The following is a 24,599-nucleotide window of genomic DNA, read 5'->3' as shown; positions in this document are numbered from 1 at the left end:
GTCCGAATCTCGCGTGATCTTGCGGCTGCGACCCCGGAGCTTTGGAAGTGTCAGGTGACCCCGAGACTCCGCCCAGGTATTCCAGACCGCCTTGCGCGTGCGCGGAGCGGCGGAGGCGGCTCGCGCGCTGCTTGGGTTGCGGAGGCTATGGGGCTGAGTCGGGTCCGCGCGGTCTTCTTTGACCTGGACAACACACTCATCGACACGGCCGGGGCGAGCAGGAGAGGCATGTTGGAGGTAACGTCCCCGCGCCGTCGCCCTCCCCTGCCGGGCCAGCACTCCGCTCCGCACCCTCAATCTCCCGCCGCGTGCCCGTGGAGTTTCATTCCCGCGCGTGGGGCCGGGTGCTGAACTCTGAACTGCCACGACTGCAGAGTCGCCGCCACCTGCGGTCACTCGGGCTCGGACGGCGTGGGACGAGACCCCCCCCCCCGCCCTCTTCTCGCTGAAGCCCCGCGAGGGATGGGGCTGCGGTGGGTTTGGGGGAAGAGGCTCAGATAAGGCTTTGGCCCAGGAAGTTACATAACTCTGAGAGGCGGGCCTGGACTTAACCTACATCATAGCATTTTTTCCCTGCAGGCCTCCCTGTGGCCTTCCTGGCTTTCTGGTGCTGAGACCCTCGACACATTAAAATGCTGAAGGGGCATTCTTTTAGTAAGGCATTGCTGATCTGCACCCTCCTAACTATAGCTACAGATGCTGTCGGACCTCTTCCTTCTCCAGTCCAGCCCTTACCCACCCTTACTTTCCTTCCTCTGCCTTCAGCTTCAAGGAGAAATCGAAGGAGTACAGATATGGAAAGCCCACTTACAAAAAAAAAAACCCAGCCCTTTTCAATACTAAGGTCCTGTGCTTCATCAGGTAGTTTTTGTTTATCCAAATCTTAAACCTTTCACATTTCTTTTTTTTTTTTTTTTTTTTTTTGGTTCTATTTTTCGGAGCTGGGGACCGAACCCAGGGCCTTGTGCTTCCTAGGTAAGCGCTCTACCACTGAGCTTATCCCCAGCCCCACCTTTCACATTTCTTACCGTATTGCACACACAGTTTGTTCCTGTCGGTCTTATACTTTAAAAAAAAAATTAACACTACACCTCTCTTGAACTGTGTTTTTCTGCACAGTGATGTTTTAAGGAAAATCTACACCCGTTGTCTCCATAAGGTCTCTCTTCTGTGTATTTCCAAGTCCATTGGGAGGTAGCTTCTATCTCTGCCACTAGACTACAATAGGCTTGCCGAGTGGTTAGGTGGCTTCAACACTGGGTATTTTGAATTGGTGTGTGTGTGTGCGTTTTTTAGTTCTGAAGTTTGAACCTACTTCCTTGCCATTCTAAACAGGTTCTCCACTGAGCTACTTCTCCCCAACCTGGAATCAGTCTTAACTGAAGCTTTCCACACTGCTGATTGTTCCTTGCATTCTGACACCCTCACAAGTACCTACTTCTGTATGTCCTGCCGCCATTATCTCTAACTGCAGACAGTGCACACTTAACATGTGTTCTTATCCAGCTAAGCCCAGTGTTTTGAAACTTAATATTTGTTTTAGGCTGGTTCTTGTTAAATAGGCCTGTTAAACCTCACATTTAGTTTGAATCACAGTTCTCCCAATACTCATTGCCTCAGCAGCCCCCCTCCCCTACGCCTAGCCTCAAATCCTTATACATTTTCGTATTAGTCTGCATAACACTGTCGGGTAGCTTTAATGCCATGCATGGGAAGATTGTAGCACCCAGTGCACATTCAGTGACCTAAGTCCCCATTGACTCTTGGCTCCCAGTCTCCCTTACTCTCCCCTTAATTACAGAAAGGCACATCCTATGTAGATTTCTGCTTTGGTCTTGTCTCCAGGCTGACCACATCCAATTCATCCTTCACATCCCTGCCACGGTGAGTTTCGGGTTTTATTTTTTAAAACAGAAGATTTACGGGGTTGGGGATTTAGCTCAGTGGTAGAGCGCTTAGCAAGCGCAAGGCCCTGGGTTCGGTCCCTAGCTCCAAAAAAAGGAAAAAAAAAACAAAAACAAAACAAAACAAAACAAAAAAAAAAAACCAGAAGATTTACTTGGGAGACAGGGCAAGAGTATCCCCTGAGCTCCGGAATTTGAAGTCAGTCTAATCAACAAACCAAGACTCTTAACCTCAAAGCAACACCACCACCGCACAGTATTTCTCCGTGGTGTTGACCCTGTATTTTGCACCTTATTTTTTTCTTCCTTTATCTCCCACTGCACCTGTCAGAGGATGTTATTATTCATTTCTGCAACTCAGGCCTACAGCAGAATCCTTCCTGAAAGGGAATGTGCTATCTGAACTAGCTTTGTCTGACACGTGGTAAGTGCTGAATGGATAGTGGATGGTGGGTAAGAGTTCGTATCTCCAGTCTTGGTTCTTTACCACCTCCTTTACTTAAACATGGGCTATGAAATTAGCAAAAGTAAATGTTGTGAATACTTCATCTTGTAAGGATACAACATTCCTTATAAACTTTGACCTATCCCAAAGTAATATGCCAGCTGTCCTAAGCCATTCTGAATGATTTCTGAGGGACTAGGAAGATGTCTGGCCTTTGCCTTGGGGAAGGAGTATCGATTTTACTTTCTAAACCATTTGGGGAAGGTTTTTCCATTCTTTTCAGGCATATGACCTTCTTACTGCTCTCTTGCTGTGACAAAGCAGCTTACAGGAGAAAGCATGTAATTTAGGGCTCTTTTGCAGTTTCAGAAGGTAGGTCTGTGATCGGCCTGGGAAGGAGTATGGTGGCAGGTGTGCATGCTGCTGGAGCTTAGAGCTCACATCTGACTTGCAAGTTAGAGACAGAGATAGCAAGACTGGGCCTAACTTTTGAAAACACAAAAGCCCACCCCCGATGATATACATTTTCCAATAGTAACACTATGGAAACACTATGCCTTGTTGTCCACTAACTAGAAATCAAACATTCATATATATGAGCCTGTTGGGGTCATTCTTATTCAGACTACCACAGTGTGCTTTCATAGTCATAAGGAAAAGGCATGAATGTACAGTTCCTCATTGAGCAGATTTTCTTTAAAAAATCATTTGTAAATTAAATATCTAATAGAAATAACTATAAATATGATAAATGCCTTTGTGGGTGTGTCAGAAAAAGTATATGGGGAATGTATTTCATTTTTAAGGCAGGTTCATCCCATGTGGCATTGGTGAGTGATAGTCGACTTAACTAGGAATAGCCAAGGATGCTGAAAATGTAGTTCATTTGGGAGACTGCTTGCTATTTCCACAAATCTCTGGTCCAAGCCCCCAGAATCACAAAAGTAACCATGGTGGTATATGACGGTAATCCCAACATTTGTGAGGTAGAAGCAAAACAATCAAATTCAAAGTCATCCCTCAGCTACAAAGAGAGTTTGAAACCAGCCTAGACTATATAAGATCCTGTCTGTAAAACATTTTTTTAAAAGAAAAAAAAAAAAAAACAGGTGGAGTTGGCCATAGAGATGGCTCAGGGGTTAACACTTGCTGCTCTTCTAGAAGGCCTGAGTTCACATCCCAGCACCCATGTTTGATGGCTCACAACCACCTGTAACTCCAGCTGCAGGGAATCTAGCCTCCGTGGACAGCCCCACACATGTGGGAGACATGCGTGCATAAAGGTTCATGAAAATAAATCTTTAAATAACAAAAGTCATTTAAATTTCTGAGCTGTTTCATAATATCTCTCTCTCTCTCTCTCTCTCTCTCTCTCTCTCTCTCTCTCTCTCTGTGTGTGTGTGTACGTATGTGTGTATGAATTTAGTCCCTTCACATCCAAATAACAGGTATTCAGAAAATAACTTCTCTTTTTCTTTTACTGGATATTTTTTTATTTACATTTTAAATGTTATCCCCTTTCCCAGTTTCCCATCCATAAACCCCCCATTCCCCTTTTTCTATGAGGGTGTTCCCCCACACACCTACCCCTTTCCGCCTCCCTGCCCTGACATTCACTTAAACTGGGGGGTTGAGCCTTGGCAGGATCAGGGCTTCTCCTCCCATTGGTGCCCAACAAGGCCATCCTCTGCTGCATATACAGCTGGAGACATGGGTCTGTCCAGGTGTACTCTTTGGATGGTGGTTTAGTCCCTGGGAGCTCAGGTTGGTTGTTCTATGGGGTTGCAAACCCCTTCAGCTCCTTCAATCCTTTCTCTAACTCCTCCAATGGGGACCCCGTTCTCAGTTCAATGGTTGACTGCAAGGATCCACCTCTGTATTTGTCATGCTCTCTTAGAGCCTGTCAGGAGACAACTCTATCAGGCTCCTGTCAGCATGCATGTCTTGGGATCAATAATATTGTCTAGGATTGGTGGCTGTATGTGTATTGGCCGAATCCCCAAGTGAGTTAGTCTCTGGATGTTCTTTCCTTCAGTCTCTGCTCCAAACTTTGTCTTCGTATTTCCTCCTATTAATACTTTTGTTCCTGCTCCTAGAAGCATCAGCAGTTTGGTTATCCTTCTTCTTGAGCTTCATGTGGTCTGTGGATTGTATCATTCGATAATCCGAGCTTTTGGGCTACTATCTGCTTATCAGTGAATGCATACCACTTTTTTTTTTTTTTTTTTTTTTTTTTTTTTTTTTTTTTTTGTGATTGGGTTACCTCACTCAGGATATTTTCTAGTTCCATCCATTTGCCTAAGAATTTCAGGTAGTCATTGTCTTTAATAGCTGAGTAGCATTCCATTGTGTAATTGTACCATATTATCTGTGTTCCTCCATTAAAGGACATCTGGGATCTTTCAAGTTTCTGGCTATAAATAATTATAAATAAGGCTCCTATGAACACAATGGACCATGTGTCTTTGTTGTATGTTGGACATCTTTTGGGTATATGCCCAGGAGTGGTATAGCTGGGTCCTCAGGTAGCACTATGTCCAATTTTCTGAGGAACCTCCAGACTGATTTCCAGAGTGGTTGTACCAGTGTGCAATCCCACCAACAATGGAGGCGTGTTCCTCTTTCTCTACATCCTCACCAGCATCTGTTGTCACTTGAGTTTTTGATCTTAGCCATTCTGACTGGTGTGAAGTGGAATCTCAGGGTTGTTTTGATTTGCATTTCTCTGATGACTAAGGATGTTGAACATTTCTTTAGGTGCTTCACAGCCATCCGATATTCCTCAGCTCAGAATACTTTGTTTAGCTCTATACCCCATTTTTAATAGGGTTATTTGATTCTCTGGAGTCTAACTTCTTGACTTCTTTGTATAATTAGATTATTAGCCCTCTATCAGATATAGGATTGGTAAAGATCTTTTCCCAATCTTTTGGTTGCCATTTTGTCCTAATAACAGTGATCTTTGCTTTACAGAAGCTTTATGAAGTCCCATTTGTCAATACTTGATCTTAGAGCATAAGCCATTGGTTTTTTGTTCAGGAAATTTTCCCCAGTGCCCATGTGTTGGAGGGTCTTCCCCACTTTTTCTTCTATTAGTTTGACTGTATCTAGTTTTATTGGAGGTCCTAGACCCACATGGACTTGAGCTTTCTACAGGGCAATAAGAATGAATCAATTTGGCATTTTTCTACATGCTGACCTCCAGTTGAACCAACACCATTTGTTGAAAATGCTGTCTTTTTTCCACTGGATGGTTTTAGCTCCTTTGTCAAAGATCAAGTGACCATAGGTTGTGTGAGTTTATTTCTGGGTCTTCAATTCTATTCCATTGATCTACCTTCCTGTCTCTGTACCAATACAATACAGTTTTTATGACTATTGCTCTGTAATACAGCTTGAGGTCAGGGATAGTGATTCCACCAGAAGTTTTTTTATTGTTGAGTAGAGTTTTCGCAATCCTGGGTTTTTTGTTATTCCAAGTGAATTAGCAAATTGCTCTTTCTAACTCTATGAAGAATTGAGTTGGAATTTTGATAGGGATTGCATTGAATCTGTAGATTGCTTTTGGTAAAATGGCCATCTTTACTATATTAATCCTGCCAATCCATGACCATGGGAGGTCTCTCCATTTTCTGAGATCTTCTTCAATTTCTTTCTTCAGAGACTTGAAGTTCTATCATACAGATCTTTCACTTGCTTGGTTAGAGTCACATCGAGATGTTTTATATTATTTGGGACTATTGTGAAGGGAGTCATTTCCCTAATTTCTTTCTCACCCTGTTTATCGTTTAAGTAGAGGAAGGCATCTGATTTGTTTGAGTTAATTTTATGCTCAGTCACTTTGCTGAAATTGTTTATCAGGCTTAGTAGTTCTCTGGTGGAACTTTTGCGGTCACTTAAATATACTATCATATCATCTGCAAATAGTGATATTTTGAGTTCTTTCTTTCCAATCTGTATCCCTTTGACTTCCTTTTGTTGTCTGATTTCTCTGGCTAGGACTTCAAGTACTATACTGAATAAGTAGGGAGAGAGTGGGCAGCCTTGTCTAATCCCTGATTTTAGTGGGATTGCTTCAGGAGTCTCTCTATTTAGTTCAACATTAGCTACTGGTTTGCTGTTTATTGCTTTTACTATGTTTAGGTTTGGGCCTTGAATTCCTGATCTTTCCAGGACTTTTATCATGAAGGGGTGTTGAATTTTCTCAAATGCTTTCTCAGCACCTAATAAAATGATCATGTGGGTTTTTTTCCTTTGAGTTTGTTTATATAGTGGATTATGTTGATGGATTTCCATATGTTGAACCCATCCCTGCATCCCTGGGATAAAGCCTACTTGATCATGATGGATGATTTTGATGTATTCTTGGATTCGGTTTGCAAGAATTTTATTGAGTAATTTTGCATCAATATTCATAAGGGAAATTGGTCTGAAGTTTTCTTTCTATGTTGGGTCTTTGTGTGGTTTAGGTATAAGCATAATTGTGGCTTCATAGAAGGAATTGGGTAGTACTCCTTCTGGTTCTATTTTATGGAATAGTTTGGACAGCATTGGTATTAGGTCTTCTATGAAGGTCTGATAGAATTCTGCACTAAACCCGTCTGGACCTGGGCTTTTTTTGGTTGGGAGACTTTTAATAACTGCTTCTAATTTTTTAGGAGTTATGAGGCTGTTTAGATGGTTTATCTGATCCTGATTTCACATTGATACCTGGTGTCTGTCTAGAAAATTGTCCATTTCCTCCAGATTTTCCAGTTTTATTGAATATAGGCTTTTGTAGTAGGATCTGATGATGTTTTAAATTTCCTCAGTTTCTGTTGTTATGCCTCTGATTTTTTTTTTAAAGATTTATTCATTTATTATATATAAGTACACTGTAGCTGTCTTCAGATACACCAGAAGAGGGCATCAGATCTCTTTACAGATGGTTGTGAGCCACCATGTGGTTGCTGGGAATTGAACTCAGGACCTCTGGACGAGTAGTCGGGTGCTCTTAACCGCTGAGCCATCTCTCCAGCCCGATTTTTTTAAATTTGGATACACTCTCTGTGCCCTCTGGTTAGTCTAGCTAAGGGTTTATCTATCTTGTTGATTTTCTCAAAGAACCAGCTCCCGGTTTTGTTGATTCTTTGTATAGTTCTTTTTGCTTTTACTTGTTTGATTTCAGCCCTGAGTTTGATTATTTCCTGACTTCTACTCCTCTTGGGTGTATTTGCTTCTTTTTGTTCTAGAACGTTTACATGTGCTGTCAAGCCGTTAGTGTATGCTCTCCAGTTTCTTTCTGGAGGTCCTCAAAGCTATGAGTTTTCATCTTAGCACTATTTTCATTGTGCCCCATAAGTTTGAGTATGTTGTGCCTTCATTTTCATTAAATTCTGAAAGTCTTTAATTTCTTCCTTTATTTCTTCCTTGACCAAGTTATCATTGAGTAGAGCATTATTCAGCTTCCATGTGTATGTGTGCTTTCTGTCATTTTTGTTGTTACTGAAGACCAGCCTTAGTCCATGGTGATCTGATAGGATGAATGGGATTATTTCTATCTTCTTGTGTCTTTTAAGGCCTGTTTTATGACTGATTATATGGTCAGTTTTGGAGAAGGTACCATGAGGTGCTAAGAAGAAGGTATATTCTTTTGTTTTATAATGAAACGTTGTATAGATATCAGTTAAATACATTTGGTTCATAATTTCTGTTAGTTTTTCTGTGTCTCTGTTTAGTCTTTGTTTCCATCATCTGTCCATTGATGACAGTGGACTGTTGAAGTCTCCCACTATTATTGTGTGAAGTACAATGTGTGCTTTGAGATTTAGTAAGGTTTCTTTTATGAATGTAGTTTCCCTTGCATTTAGAGCTTAGATATTTAGGATTGAGAATTCATCTTGGTGGATTTTTCCTCTGATGAACATGAAGAGTCCTTCCTTAACTGTTTTGATAACTTTTGGTTGAAAGTCGATTTTATTGGATATTAGAATGGCTACTCCAGGTAGTTTCTTGGGATGCTTTGCTTAGAAAACTTTTTCTAGCCTTTTACTATGAAGTAATGGTTGTCTTTGTCACTGAGGTGTGTTTCCTCTATGCAGCAAAATGCTGGGTCTTCTTTTCGTATCCAGTCTGTTAATCTATGTCTTTTTATTGGAGAATTGAGTCCATTGATGTTAACAGATATTAAGGAATAGTGATTGTTGTTTCCTGTTCTTTTTTGTTGTTAGAGGTGGAATTATGTGTGTGTGGCTCTGATGTGTGATTCTGATAGGTCTGTCTTTATATGTTACTTTACCTTTTTCCCTTACTGCTTTTAATATTCTTACCTTGTGTTTTTTGGGGTTTTTTGTTGTTGTTGTTGTTGTTTTGTTTTTTTGTTTTTTGTTTTTCCGGAGCTGAGGACTGAACCCAGGGCCTTGCGCTTGCTAGGCAAGCGCTCTACCACTGAGCTAAATCCCCAACCCCTGCTTTTAATATTCTTTCTTTGTTTTGTGCATTTGGTGTTTTGACTGTTACGTGATGGGAGGAATTTCTCTTCTGGTCCAATCTATTTGGAGTTCTGTAGGCTTCTTTTATATTTATGGGCATCTTTTTCTTTAGGTTAGGGAAGTTTTCTTCTATAATTTTGTTGAGAATATTTACTGGCCCTTTAATTTGGGAGTCTTCACTTTCTTTATACCTATTATCCTTAGCTTTGATCTTCTCATTGTGTCCTGGATTTCCTGGATGTTTTGGGCTAGGAGCTTCTTGTGTTTTACATTATCTTTGAAGTTTGTTTCCATGTCCTCTTTGCTATCTTCTGCCCCTGAGATTCTCTCTTCTATCTCTTCTATTCTGTTGGTGATGCTTCTTACATCTATGACTCCTGATCTCTTCCCTAGGTTTTCTATCTCCAGGGTTGTCTCCCTTTGTGCATTCTTTATTGTTTCTATTTCCATTTTAAAATCCTGTACGGTTTTATTCAATTCCTTCATCTATTTGGTTGTGTTTTCCTGTAATTCTTTAAGGGATTTTTGTGTTTCCTCTTTAAGGTCTTCTACTTGTTTACTTGTGTTGCCCTGTATTTCTTTAAAGAAGTTATTTGTCGTCTTAAACTCCTCTATCATCATCATGAAATGTGATTTTAAATCCAAATCTTGCTTTTCTGGTGTGTTGTGATATCTGATATTTACTTTGGTGGGAGAACTGGGCTCTGATGATGCCAAGTAGTCTCGGTTTCTGTTGGTTAGGTTCCTGCACTTGCCTCTCACCATCAGGTTGTCTCTGGTGTTAGCTGGTCTTGCTGTCTCTGACAGTAGCTTGACCCTCCTGAAAGCCTGTGTGTCAGCAATCCTGGAGATCGGCTTTCTCTCAGGGGAATCTACATACAGAGAATTATGTCACAGGGTCAGTTCCAGGTGCAGGCAAAAGCCAAAAGGTTCCTATCCCAGACTTTTCCTTGGTTCCTATGTCCAGAAGGAACCAGGCAGGTTCCTATTGGGCCAGGAAAGTGAGCAGAAGTGGGGGTCTCCTCTGAGATTGCAGGACTGTCCACATTTCTGGGAGTTCAGCTCTCTCCCCAACAGGATTTGGGTGCAGGGAGCTGTGGGACTGGTCCAGTTCCTCTTATACTCTTAAGAAAAGAGAGTCTATGTCTTATTAATACCTTTCTCCTTTTCAGTTTTGGAGTGAACAGTATGCTACTTGTTCCCTGTGTCATTTTTGTGCATTGGATTGCTTTATTCAGCAGACATGGTTGTTTGATGGTAGCACAGGAAAAGAGCCTTATGCGTGCAAGCCGTCACTGAGCAGCACTCCCAGCCCTGATAGCACAATACCATGCACTCATGTCTGAAGATCAATATTTGACTTGGTTAGTATGGGACACTCTAGAAGTACATCTTTCAGTATAGGTAGTTCATTAGGAAGGGATCCTAGGAAGGGTGTGGGAGATCAGAGTAGGGATGGGTTGTTCATCTGGGGGATTAGTCACCAGAGATCAGGCCAGTGAGGAAATTGGCCTGCTCAGAGCACATGGAGGTAATTGTCTTCTTGTGAATCCAAAGGAACTAGGACTGTTGGCACCACATGGCTATTCCAGGATGATACTGCAGAACATGCTTCAGTTGTTAAGAGCAGTGAAGGTCTGATGTTTGTGTGTAGTTTCTTCTCTTGTGGGTTGAATGGTATTCCCTCGACAACACTTGAACCCCAGTCCGCATGCATGGATGCATCTGTGGACAAGCTTGCAAGTGGGGAAATTACAAACTTAGAGTATGAAATATTGGGCATATGTGGGAAAATGGTCAGAAGGGATTTTGGTAGCATCCGTTCAAGGTCCCTCCAACACATCCTTGCCTCCTGATGCCTTCCATTTTGGCTCAACTCACTTTACCTTTTTTGGGTCAGAATTCTATGCTCATTGCTTCTGTGTAGAGTGAGTTAATCCCCCACATCCACATTATTTACTTATTAGCTCTTGTTTTAGGTATGACTTCTCTGCCAGGCCTATTCAACTACTCTTAAGAATGAGTTCAATTTTACTTCCATAGTTCTTGTCTATTTAACTGTCAGCAGCACCCAACCCAGCATCAATTAATAATTGTTCCCCATCTGTGTCCTTTTTCCTATGCAATGATGCCCCAGAAATCAGTACACACTGTCAGACCAGCATGTCTGCTGTGGAAGTAGATTAGTATGGATTCATGTTTCAACCCAGGAAAAATTTTAACAGTGCTGAACTTACTGCCTTGTCTTGAAAGGGAAAATATAGGGCTGTATCAGATGTTAAGAAAAGAGAAGTACTAATTTAACCATTAAGCTAGCCACATTCCAGTCCTTGGTAAATGTTAAGAAATAGACCAAATAGGTAGCCATGTAGAATAATAGAGCTGAGAATGTAGCTCTGGTGTAGAGCATACCTAATACCTAATGTAGGCCCTTGGCTGTTCCTAGTACACATACATTCATATCCCCCGCCCCGTGTGTCTGTGTGTGTCTGTATATGTATATGTGTGTGTATGATAATGCTTTTCAGAAAGTACTAAAATGTTTCCCTAGATTTAAGTGAAATTCTTATTTTCAGTTCTTCATAATCAGTATGAAACATGTAGGCTACCAAACAAATAAAGGCTTGTTTAGGGGTTTGTGTGAAGAATCATTTTAGACTAGATGCTGGGGACAGAGATACAGGGAGCAAGGTGGGTGTAGCAGATGGATGATATATGCATTTTTGATTGTCTTTGGGGTTATAGAGTCTTTAATTTGTCCAAATCTCTCTAGAGATGGTGTGTTAATGGGAAGAAGTCACTCCTCACAATGTGACTGTTAAAGACAAGTATGCTGACCAAGTTATTTTTCTCTGCCTAGGTAATAAAGCTCTTACAATCAAAATACCACTACAAAGAAGAGGCTGAAGTCATCTGCGATAAAGTTCAAGTTAAACTGAGCAAGGAGTGCTTTCATCCCTATAGTACATGCATTACAGATGTGAGGACTTCGCACTGGGAAGAAGCAATCCAGGAAACCAAAGGTGGTGCCGACAATAGGAAATTGGCTGAGGAATGTTATTTCCTGTGGAAATCTACACGCTTACAGCACATGACCCTAGAAGAAGATGTCAAAGCCATGCTCACTGAACTTCGTAAAGAGGTCCGCCTACTCTTGTTAACAAACGGTGACAGACAGACACAGAGGGAAAAGATCGAGGCTTGTGCCTGCCAGTCTTACTTTGATGCCATTGTTGTAGGAGGAGAACAGAAGGAAGAGAAACCAGCACCTTCCATATTTTATCACTGCTGTGATCTTCTTGGAGTGCAGCCAGGGGACTGTGTGATGGTTGGTGACACACTAGAAACCGATATACAAGGAGGCCTGAATGCAGGACTGAAAGCCACGGTCTGGATAAACAAGAGTGGAGGAGTGCCACTGACATCGTCCCCCATGCCTCACTATATGGTTTCCTCTGTGTTAGAATTACCTGCTCTCTTGCAAAGCATAGATTGCAAAGTCAGCATGTCTGTGTAAATACAGAAGGGCACAGTGACCATGTTCAGAGCCAGTTTCCAGGATTACAACTAAGGAAAGCTACGGTGTTCTGTATATTTTGTTCAATTCTAAGAATAATGTGAGTGAGGAATTCATAGTCAAACTGTGAAGATCCTCCCAACCCTGCTGCTGTTGATAACCATAGGCTTGTTTCATGTCAGAAATCCAGGTTTTAATCATGTAGTCCAAAAAACTTGAAGAAAGGCAGAATAGCTTATATGATGATATACAGGTACTGATTTCTAGAGTAGAAATAGATTTTTTTAAAAAATAGATATTCTAAAATAGAGATTCAGGCAGCTGAATCGGATTAGTATAAATACTAAATCACACAAATCAAGACATTTCATAGTGAAATTTTACATATTTAGGCAAATTTTTGTTATAAATATTGTGCCTACTTTCAATGTATATGTTCTTACCTGTTATCTAATTTTTCTGCATGACTTTCGGAGGGCTGAATTTTTTGTGGTGTGATCATAACAGATTGTTATAGTGTGGGGAAAACTATTAAAATTCAAACCATGGTGCTTTTTCTCCATACCATTTTCATACTTGTAGAGTGAGCTTGTGACTCCTAAAGAGTGAAGACTGCCTTTTCTCCAGCTTACTGTGGAGAGGATTGGGCATTTTGCTTAAGTGCTAGCCATGTGACACCACCAGTCATTTTGTTCCTTTGGGTTCACAAGAAGAGACTTAACCTCCATGTGCTCTGAGCAGGTCGTTTCCCCACTGGTCTGATCTCTGGTGACTAATCCCCCAGGTGACCAAACTAGTAGAGAAAGTTAGGTTTGAAAGCTGGGTGTAGTGCCACACACCTTCGATCCCAGCGCTCAGTAGGCAGGACCAGATGTATCTCTAAGAGCAGCCTGAGCTACATAGCAGTCTCAGAACCAAACAAACAAACAAAACAAGTACTTGAATGGCTTTCACAGTTACCTCTGTCTTAAGTTTGTTTTCATACTTTGAAGAGCACTGTGTCTCTAGAGCTCACCTGGAGCTTGATTAGTATGCCAAGGTAACATTGGCAACCAGAGAATTTCCCCTAGACCAAACGGTGACTAGTCATGAGTTCATAAACAGACTCAGAATGGTTCGCTAATACAGGTAAAATGGTAGTGAAATAGAATGTTTAACCACCCCACAAGTAGTAGACACAGATATGCCAGGTCATACCTACTATACTAACTGAAGGTTAATCATTGCTAAGATGTTAGCAGTTCTTTAACAAAAGTAGTCTAGGAGAAATTCAAGGGGAAAATGATGTCTCCACTGCATATCCCAGACAGTTGAGCATGTAATGTCCCAGTCTTCCCACGCCTTCCTCAGGAAAGAGGTTTGATATGTTACATAGATAGTAAAGAATTTGATAGGCCTATGATATTACCAGTGCTTTCTAGGTTGTTAGAATTCTTTAAAATTAAACAATGATAATGTTTTGTCATCTCTATTATTGTGTAGTTTCCCCAGAAATGGCATCCTCATACAAAGCCAGGCGCTCATAGTTGTCCAGAGGGCCCAGAGCACTGCAGCTAAGACGAATGCCTAGAGTAGATGGAGCAGGGCACTAAGCTGGGTGTTGACAGTGGTTATGTTCCAAGTCTGTGGCATTCTCCACTGTGTAAGGATAGATCTACTGCAAGGATTTTCTTAAAGAAGTCCTTGTCGTTGGTTAATGACCTTCTAACTGATTTATACAGTAAATCATTCATTCAAGTAAACATTCTTCAAGCTTTGGTGTAATTCTGTGGTAGAGTACTTGGCCAACATGCACAAGGCCTTGGGTTTGGTTCTCAGTACTGGAAAAAAATTGCCATAACTCCCTAAACACATTTAATTATAATGAGCATATTATTATATGCCTGCTAAACATAGCCTTGTATGTTATTTATGTATTCATATAGAACTCTGATATTTTTCATTCCATTTTTAAATGGAAATATATTTCAATCATATATGAAAAAAAACATTACTTAGACACAGTTGGAGAAAAGGAGAATGGCCAAAGGCTCATGAGGTGAAGGAAGCCAGCTGAGCTGGATTCTTAGCCCCTGCCCCAGTCTGGATTGGCTTACTCCCCACCTAGCTGTATCCTGTGGTTCCCCTTTTATCTTTTAGCTTGGATTTCTAGTTGTCTGTGTCCTGTATGACCCCTTTTTATTTCTGTCATTTGGGTGCTGGGCTTCTTAGGTTTCTTAGAAATAAGGTGAGGCAAAATTACCAAGCTTGTAAATGCAGCAATGCACATCTAGACAGCATTTTCATTTGGGCTGCCCAGGGTATTGTTTGTGCTTTAATGGCCATTTGTGTGTGGTGAGGTTCTTTTTCTCTCCTGTAGTTCTGGGAACTCAAGCAGTCAATGGGGGTGGTATTGATGAGATTTTTCTCTATTTGCTCCTCTGAACCCTTCCAAAAGCTCAGTATTCTTTGGTCCTGGGAAATGCTATACAAATGTGTATGAATGTTTTTCCTTCATGTATGTATATACACCATATATGTGCAGAGGTCAGATGAGGGCCTTGAATTTTCTGGAACTGAAATCAGAGATAGTTTGAGCCCTTATCTGGGTGCTAGGAATTGAACCAAGGTCTTGCAAGAGCTCTTAACCACTGAACCATCTCTCCAGCTTATTTTGAATGCCTCCGTACTACCTTGGGTTTGTAGGGATTTTTTGTTTGTTTGTTTGTTTGTTTGTTTTAATCTTTTTATGGAACTACTGCTGTTCAGGTGTTAGATATCCTTCCACACTTTGTTTTGCTTCTGTTATCTTTTTGAGATGTTTCTTCAACTTTATCTTGTAATCCTCATGGCCCTTCCCCCCACTGCTATCATACTAAAAGTTTTCAAGAGCTATTTCAGATGTCCTGAGTATTCCTTTTCCCACTGGACAAAAGAAAATATGATTGTAATTTTTGTCCCCTGGAAAGTTTGGGGGAAAGCCTGGCCTGTGAAGCCTAGCCTTACAGATAAGATCATCGACTCAATGAAACTCAGTCATAGACGCTAGTGCAAAGTCCTCACCAGAATGAAGGGCAGCTCTCCACCTTAGTTTCAGGCCATGTCCAGGAAGGTATGACAGTAGGAGGCAGCTAGTCACATTTTCCCCATTCAGGTATCAGAGAACAATGGATGTTTCACAGCTGGACCATCTGGAAGTGACCTAAGACAAACATGGTCTAGCCATCTCTGTACTAACGTTCCTACTATTCTACTATTCTAAGAGCTACTTAGCTGGGGAAGCTGTTCAAGAAAAAAATAAGTAAAAACTAGTTTCTGCTTGTGTCCAGTAAACAGCTATGTGATCACTGTCAGTCAAAGAAGCGGTTCAGAAGTATGAACAGGCCCAGCACAGAGGATTAGCCCACTCTGTTCTGCACCAGTGGACTGTTGGAGGCTAGCCAGGCCTTCAGGGCCATCTCTGTTGAGACATAAAGAATGGTTGGCTGGTTGCATCTTTTTCCCCACACTCACCCCTTCTTGGTTGGTGAGAGCAGGATGGAAAGGATTAAGCCTGCCCTGTCCTAAGTTTGATTCCACAGCCTCCAATAACTTACTGAATATGTGGGTCCTTTCTACACAACTGTAGGCATCGACAGTTGTCTTGCTGTTGCATAAGGGGCTGACTTCCCATCACTGGGCTTCAAAAGTGGGTCTGAGAAGTGCTGTGCATACCTGCAGATGTCCCATGTCCTCATCTATCAGTGAGAAGGTACATCCCACGCACATTGTCCATTGTCTTTTATGCCCCTGCCACAAGCCCCTCACATGCTTTTGTTCTACAGGGGAGGCATGTCTGTTCTCCAACCCTGAGTTCCACCATTGGACTACACACTCAGCTTCAGAAAGGCTTACCGACTAGAAGCTCTTCAAGGAAATAGGGCTGGAATCAAGTGGGTTACAGGTCAGCGGTAGAATACTTGCTCATGTGTGGACCTGGGCTTCACCCCTAGCAATGAAAAGTTCCCATCAATTCCCCTATATGTTACTCTTCTCCACTCATTCTTCAATGGTAAAGGGCTTCTGGGAAGAAACAGCTCCTTACCAGCTGCTTTGAGAACTCCAAGAAGTCTCTGGTTTGCTTTGATGTCTGTACTGATTTAGTTCAAAGTGTTGACTCTGATACCCTGGTATGTAAGCAAGCAGATACTGTATAGATGAATTGCAAAAGAAGGTCAAACGAGTGCTCTCCTATGTGGGTCCTAACTCCTAAGGTGATTTTCAAGGAATCAAACACTTGATTGGGGCAGAGAAGGAAGAGAACATTTCCAGAGAGAATGAATTCTGCCCAGAACCAGTTCATCACATTCTCAGCAGCCAGGATAGACAATCAAAAGCAGGATGTGGATAGGAGGCCCAGAGTAGTGCGCTCTGTGTGTGTGTGTGTGTGTGTGTGTGTGTGTGTGTGTGTGTCCGTCCAGGATAGACAATCAAAAGCAGGATGTGGATAGGAGGCCCAGAGTAGTGCGCTGTGTGTGTGTGTGTGTGTGTGTGTGTGTGTGTGTGTGGCCCAGAGTAGTGCGCTCTGTGTGTGTGTGTGTGTGTGTGTGTGTGTGTGTGTGTGTAAAGCCATGTGGCCCAGAGTAGTGTGCTCTGTGTGTGTGTGTGTGTGTGTGTGTGTGTGTGTGTGTGTGTGTGTGTGTGTGTGTAAAGCCATGTGGACAGCTAAGAGAAGGGCTGTGTGTGGTATATGCATAGTGAAGTTTTGGGTACCCAATGTGAAAAGCAGTTCTAATGTCATGTGTCTAAGGGTGCATGGTATGTGTTCCGTGAATTTGTATGTGACAGTTTTATGGATCCATGGGAGGATTCATGTATGTGGTGGGAGTTTGCTAGAGGTATATGCATGTCCTTGACTTTGTAGCCTCATCCCCCAGGAGTATGTTTAATGCTGAATAAGGCTAAGAGCACCAAAACTGGTCCCTTCTGAATAGATCTTAGTGCCGCACTTACATTCCCATCCCGGTGCTCTTGGAAGACACCCTCTGACTATAGCATTAGGTACAGAAGTTGAGGGGTCTCAGGAGACTGAGAACCTGCCTGGCCCACACACTGCAAAGCTAAGTGGCCAGCAGAGGTTCCTAATACAACACAGAGAAAGGATTCTCCTAAGGAGAGATTGTGGGCGTCTGACACAGATTCCCTCTCCACACACCCTTAAATAAGAGATCTTACGTTTAGAAGACCAAGAGAGAAATTTCTCCTGCACATCATGTTTTTGTGTCTAAGGCTCATAGAGGATTTTCTTTATTCTTTTGGTAGCTGCTTTTCTGGTGGTGGTGGTGGTGGTGGTGGTGGTGGTGGTGGTGGTGGTGGTGGTGGTGGTGGTCTTTGATTTTTGTTGTTGTGATTTTTGTTTTGTTTTTTGAGACTGGGTCTTACTGTATAGCTTCTGCTATTCTGAAACTTACAGATTTGCCTGCCTCTGTCTCCTGATTGCTGGGATTATAGTGCCCAACCATGCCAGGCAACTTTATTTTTTAAAAACTTTTATTCAGCTCTTGGGAGCCTGAGGCAGGAGGTTTGCTACAACTTGAGGTCAACCTGGACTACAGAGTGAAAAAGTAAAAGGAAAAGGAAGAGAAGAAGAAAGAAGAAGAATTTTTTATACCACAGGATTTCTCTTTGTAGCCCTGGCTGTCCTGGAACTCAGGGATCTGCCTGTCTGTGCACTGAGTGCCAGGATCTAAGGTGTGCACTACCACACCCAGCCACCTCTTCTCTTATCCTCGTATATTTATCTACATTGTATGTACTTCTTTTGGACAGTCAAGAGTTTTAGAGTCTCTTGTTCTTTTTCCCTCCCTCTTGAGAATGTTCTCTACTCCTCATCCTTTTACATTCCTTTACTTAACTTTTCATGTCCCTTTCACTCCTTTCCCTGCCCCTTCCTTTGTTCATTTACAACCGCAACATTTATCTTAAGTAATATTACATGTTTTAGTGCACTCCTATTTCTGCTTGCTTTGCCCCATTTCTTTTGTGTTTCATGACTGGGGCATCTTTGGATATCTGTTTTATCCATGGGTCCTCATAGGGAACAGTTTTTACTCTTTTATTCGTTTTTAATTTTTATTTTATGTGTATGGATGTTTTGCCTGCTTGTATGTCTGGGTACTGTGTGCATACCTGGTGCCAGCAGAGGCCAGAAGACATCGAATCCCCTGGAACTGGAGTGATCAGGTGTGAGCCACCTTGTGGATACAAGGACTCACACTTAGGTCCTCTGGAAGAACAGCCAGAGCTTGTACTAGCTAAACCATCTCTCTAGCCCCAGGAACTTATTCTTAACGACTCAATCCACAGTACCACTCAAAAAGGATAGGAAACAAACTGCTGTTAAGAGCAAAAACAAACCAAAGAACAGAAATACAGGTGGACTCAATGCCACCTAACTGACCACCACAGATCATAGAAGAAGAAAGAAAGAAACCTAAAGACTAATTTCTATGAAGAAAGTAGACAAAAATACTTAAACACTTACTTGAGAGAATTATAAAGAGATCTTACACTGTAACCATCTTTGCTTCACTTCGGGGATATAAGGTGACTCAACAGTAAATATAACTCAGCATATACTAGGTTTAAGGACAGAAATATTATTGTATACTTGATATAGAAAAGTCCCTTGAGGGGCTAGAGAGATGGATCAGCAATCAAGGGTATTTGCTGTGTATCCAGGTAATTAAATAGGGCCCAACACAAACTTGAAAACTTAAAACATGAGATGTGTGTGACTATTTCTTAGTTCGTTGTTAGAGTCTTGAGCATGAACTTGATGCTAGGTGACAATGTCATGATGTAATGTCAAAAGGCTGAACATGCCTGCTAGAGGGTGAGAAGACCCCTGTGCCCACGGATCATCAAAATTAGCATCAAATTCCTATTAAAAGTCCAATGACGTTCTTCACAGGACTATCAAAGACAACCCTCTACGACACATGGAAGCACAAATAGCTAAAACAATATTAAACAGAGATGCCAAAGCCATTGCAGTACTCAATTTCAGATTGTGCTGTGGAGTCAGATTAACAAAAAGATTACATGGTAGTGGCTCGAAACAGATACATAGACCAATGGAACAGAATATAGGACCAAGAAATAAATTCGCATAGGCACAACTATCTGATTTTTGACGAATGTGCCAAAGACATATTTTGGAGAGAAGACAGCCTCAAAGGACAAAATTAGATCTGTAACTCTCAGCATAAACAAAAAGTCAGTTTAAATGAATCAGAGATCTTAATATAAAGCCTAAAATGTCAAAACCGCTAAAGGAAGGCATAGGGAAAACATTTCAAGATAAAGAGATAGGCTAGGACATTCTTTAAAAAAAAAGACTTGTTCTATAAGTCATATGTGATAGGAATTGATAAATGTAGGGGTGGCTAGAAAGATGGCTTAGTGCAAAACTGAGGATCAGAGTTCAAATCCCCAGCACCTACATAAAAACTGGGTATGGCCGCATGTTCCACTGTTGTGGATTAAGGTCCTTCGAGCAAACCATGTCCCATCTTCATTAGATTAGATTGCATCTGCTTGCAAGATACCATCATGATCAGGTTTGTCAACTAATGACATCCCTTCATAGAAGGAGGGGGTGTGGAGTGTCACTGGATCCTCATGTGAAATTCCAGTTACTTTCCTCAGTCGTTTGCACGTAATTCTCCCTCATTGCAACTGACCTTAGCCTCCTGGGAGATGCTAGGGGGTACAGACTTGAGATTAACTAAGATGGGACTCCATCTATGTGGCTATGGGGAAGCCATCATCCACAGTGAATAAACACTTTCTAAGTGTGGCTACTTTTGGGTGCACCCAGACTCCTGCCTGTCACCCTTCTCCCATGCTCTGTAAATAAGCCCAATACACTTTTCGTTGGGACCTCATGAGAAGGATCAGTAGGGACTGATATTGTCTCCCTAGGGAAGGAATTTCCACAACTCCTTTAAACACAGCCTTGGGGAAGAGGCAGGTGATCATCAGCTAGCCAGCTTAGCTGAAAGTGGCAGATCTCAACACAACCTGATGGGCATACTCAAGTCAATGGGAAGTTTGGCGCATTACCATGAAGGTCACTCTCCTGAATCATGAATGCAGAGTTTTCCTGGAGGAGTGGGTCCCACGGCGCTAGGATGCCCATGAGGAGATTGGTTGAAAGCTGGTGAATCTGGGGTCCACTATCTTAAGTGTACACTCATTAAAAACCATGGGGAAAATTTTCACCCAGTTCTTGGGAAGAAGAAGCATCATTTCCATTAGAGCTGAGTTACAGATGGCCACGATCAGTCGGATATGAGAACTAGGAACTGAAATTGGGCCCTCTGTGAAAAGAATATGCATTCTTAACACACTGAGAGAATTCCCTAGCCTCCCATGTGTAGTCTTATAAGCCAGCTATTGTTACCTTTCTGGCTACTTTCCCAGCTAAAATATCATCTCTGGTTACTCCCAGAACAGTTTTCCTGCTAAGCATACCCCTGGCTTTACCAGCCCAACTTCCCCTACCCTAGCGCCACTCTTTGACTCATTGGCTCTACCAGCCAGGTTCAGATTCTCCTACTGGCCTTTGGAAGTAGCAGAACAATCTCAACATCTGTAAAGTGGGTCACAAGAGGGAAGAAAGTTCAGTTCTGCAGACAGCCTGAGTGGTGTGACGGATTCAGGACCGCTGCAGCAGGAGAGAGAGAGACACCTGAACAGATGGATTTAACCTAAGGGAAATCCATTTAATGAATATGAAACTTAAGGTAAGAGACCTGAATGGTCTCAGACAATTGTGTTGAAGATGACAAATTGCCTTTAGCATCCAGTTTCTTATTTTTGCAGTCATTCTGAATAAAGTCTCAGCATTAATCAAGTGTGGTGGCACACCCCTGGGAAACAGAGGGAGGAGGATCATGAGTTTGTGGCCAGCATAGATTACACAGTGAGACATTTTTCAAAGAAGACGAGCAAACATGCACAAATACTAACAGAAGACTATGTTAATGCATGGTTTGTTGATTCTTTTGTTCCTGAATGATTTTTAATTAATTCTTTGTGAATTCCATGCATTATATTTTTATCATGTTTATTCCCTCTCACCCAGCTCTTCCCAGATCCATCCCATATCTCCCTCCCCATCGAAACTTCAGGTTTGCTTGACTTTTTAACCCACCAAGAGATTTTTGTATGGCTTGAGGGAAGGTGGTCCCAAAGCCCTACGGCAAGCCGAGGAGCTATTGTCTGGCTCGAGTTTCTATGTGCGGCTACCCTGTTGTGCCATTATAGTGACTCGCTCTCTGCCTTGGGAGGAGCAGGTATAATATGTGTCCCATTTAGGTCTGGTCACTCCTGAGGGTCTCTATTTATTGCCACCTATTTTCAAGAAGCCTTTTTGATGAGGTTAAGAGATGCACTGATCTATGGCTAGAGAAGTAAATCATGAGTTGGCTAAATGTGTTTATTTTGCAGAATTAACAGTAGCGGGGTGTCCCCTAGGTCCTATGATCTGTCTTGCTACAAGTTCTTTAATCCTGGTAGCGGTGCTGGATGCCTTGTGGTGCAGATCTTAGACCAGAAAGTGTTGATTGCTCCCATAACATTTGTGCATCTTTTTTACCATGAATATATCTTGCCAGGCTGGTCATTACTATGCCTTGCGAGACTCAGAACTGGGTGTACATAGTGTCTTCTAGCACAGTGAAAGCAAGCTAATCGGAGTGAAGCTTTGGGCTTTTGTTGTTGTTGTTGTTGTTTTGTTTTTCATGTTCTTTGACTCAGGTGTGCAGTGTCTTCAGCAATGATGTCTTACCATCACATTCTGGAGTGTTACCAGGAGTGGTGGTAATGTTTGAGGAGCTACTGGCCAACAATTCTGAAAGAAGAAATTGATTCTTTGTAAGGCATAAAACTGTGTCAGGAAGTTTAGTAAGGTAGAGCAGGTGGAGAGCCAGAGACTCGGTGGGCACACACCTGAGGCTTAGGCGACACCTAGCTCCCTGCCAGACCCCTGACTTGGGACACGTTCCGTGCTCTTCACATAAAAGAGCGATTTGCTGTCATTTGCTAGCCTGTGGGTGTCTATCTCCCCTGTTATAGGATAACCCAATTAAACGCTTTTTATATATTTAACATGTATATACTTTAAGATGTTTCTACTGTAGTGAGTTCCCATGTTGACCTTCTCAAATGGTCTTTAGTGCTAATCACCCCTCTTTGTACCCCTTCCTGTTTCCTGCCTGGTATCCCAGGTTGGCCTTGAACTTTCTGTGTAGCCGAGAACGACTTTGAACTTCTGATCTTCCCATCGCCACTTCTCAAGTGCTGATATTACAGGCAAGAGCCTCCATGCCTAGCTTATGCGTTGTTGAGGGTTAAAGCCATAGTTTTGTGCACGCTAGGGAAGTACTGTACCAAACGAGCTACATCCCTACCTCATTTTCCCATTGGTTGATGCTTCGTCCCACTCCTATACCTTGGCAAATACACTAATAATGTACATTCGAATAGACTCCGAACTGGACAAAATAAACCTATCGTTTGGATGCAGTTTGCCTCTGAAGCCTGAGTATGTCCTCTTGGGGAGGGTCTGTTCTCTCTGGTAGACTTCTCAAACCTAAGTCAGTCCTATCATGTTCTTGTGAGATGTGCCTGCCATTTGGACATGGGTTGTTCCAAGACTTCATAGGCCACTCAGTAGGTGGTTTTTAGAGGTGGTAGAGTGGGTAGAGAGATTCATGCTTGAAATCCCAGTATTTAAATGGCTGAGGGTAGAAGATTCCAAGTCTCAGGCGAGTATAGGCCATATAGCCAGGTTCATGGAGAGAGAAAAAAAAACCCAACAACAACAACAACAAAAAAAAAAAAACAAAAACAAAAAAACAAAGCCAAACAAAAATAACTTTTAAAAAGGAAGGGCCTAGTTAGTTAGATCTAACTGTGGTTAAATCACTGGGGTCACTGCCCAAAAAGACTATGATAAAGTTCTTGTGGGTTTCTGGTTAGTTCTTGGAAAAGTAGGGTGAGATCAGAAACCCTTTTCACCAAGAAGGTGAAAGGAAGGAAGGAGGTTCCCGCCCCTCCCCAGTCAGAAGCCAAAGTGAGGGAACGGAGAGTCAACAGCTTCGGAAAGAAGAGCCACAGGTCACTTACCTTCCGATACCCTCTCAAGAGTGCCTCCAGGAGAAACTAGCTTGACCACTGTGCCAAAGTCCGGCCTCCCCGCCCTCACCTCAGCCAGAGCCTTGAAGAAGATAGGTGACAACCCATTTGTGTGTGTTGTGGAGGTGAAAGTAACTCGCTCCAGATCAAACTGGCTGTGAAGAAACTCTACGTCCCTGACGTGGCTGAAGTCAATGCCTTGAGAGGGCCTGATGAGAAGAAGGTATATGCTCTGACAGCTTCCGAATATGACCATCTGCCTGTTGCCAACACAATTTGGATCATCTAAATGGCGTCCAGCTGGCTAATTTTAACCACACTTTTTTTTTCACTATAAAAAAATGGGAGATGTTTGACATTAAGAATGTGACAAAGCATGGCCAACCTTAGCCAGGGCCATCTGATCATAGACTATCAGCCCTCAAAACTGTGAGCTCAGCTAAATCCTTCTCTTTATTATACCCCTGCTGCAAGTATTTTTATAGTAACAAAAATTGGACTAAGGCAGCATCTTAGCTGATCTGTCATTGTCTCATCCCCATCCCTGCCGTGACCTTCAGCTACTAGGCTACCGAAAAAGGCAAAGAAAAGAAAGAGAGGAGGAGAGTGTGGTAGCAAGTACCCATACTCCTGATCATTGGAGGGTTGGGACAGAAGGATTGCAAGTTCCAGACCAGCCTGGTCCACATAGAAAGACTCTGTCTCACAAAAAAATGGAGGAGGAGATGGAGAAGGAGGAGGAGTGGAATGAGGGAGGGAGAAAGAAATCACACAGTAGAAGACAACTGATATCAGAAAAACTGGGCTAGAAGGCTATAGGGATAAGGGGAGAGAAGGAGGGAGAGGAAGAGGACAGAGGGGGAAGGGATGGGGATGGACAGAGGGAGAGGGGAAAGGGTAGGCAGGATGTCATAAGGTCACCTATAGGCTGGGGGGCGGTGAAGATCAGTGGTAGAGTGTATAACTATATGCACACAACCCAGGATTCAATCCCCAACACCAAAACCAAACGACACTCATATCAAATGGTGGCAAGATTAGATTTTTTTTTTGGTTCTTTTTTTTTCGGAGCTGGGGACCGAACCCAGGGCCTTGCGCTT

General features: G+C 42.3%; 1 protein-coding gene across 1 annotated transcript; it reads left to right on the top strand.

Moving 5' to 3' along the window:
- The first annotated feature begins 131 nt into the window (after positions 1 to 131).
- On the top strand, positions 132 to 12,898 carry Nanp (N-acetylneuraminic acid phosphatase). Its single transcript, NM_001009409.1, has 2 exons — positions 132 to 237; positions 11,680 to 12,898. Exons 1-2 carry the CDS (start codon positions 148 to 150, stop codon positions 12,334 to 12,336), a joined length of 747 nt encoding a protein of 248 aa, NP_001009409.1. The 5' UTR covers positions 132 to 147; the 3' UTR covers positions 12,337 to 12,898.
- Positions 12,899 to 24,599: the final 11,701 nt, after the last annotated feature.

Source organism: Rattus norvegicus, chromosome 3, assembly GCF_021556685.1.
Source record: "Rattus norvegicus strain SHRSP/BbbUtx chromosome 3, alternate assembly SHRSP_T2T, whole genome shotgun sequence".
NCBI classification, from domain to species: Eukaryota; Metazoa; Chordata; class Mammalia; order Rodentia; family Muridae; genus Rattus; species Rattus norvegicus.
The sequence above is the reverse complement of the archived record's forward strand: the minus strand, read 5'-3'. Positions and strand labels throughout refer to the sequence as shown.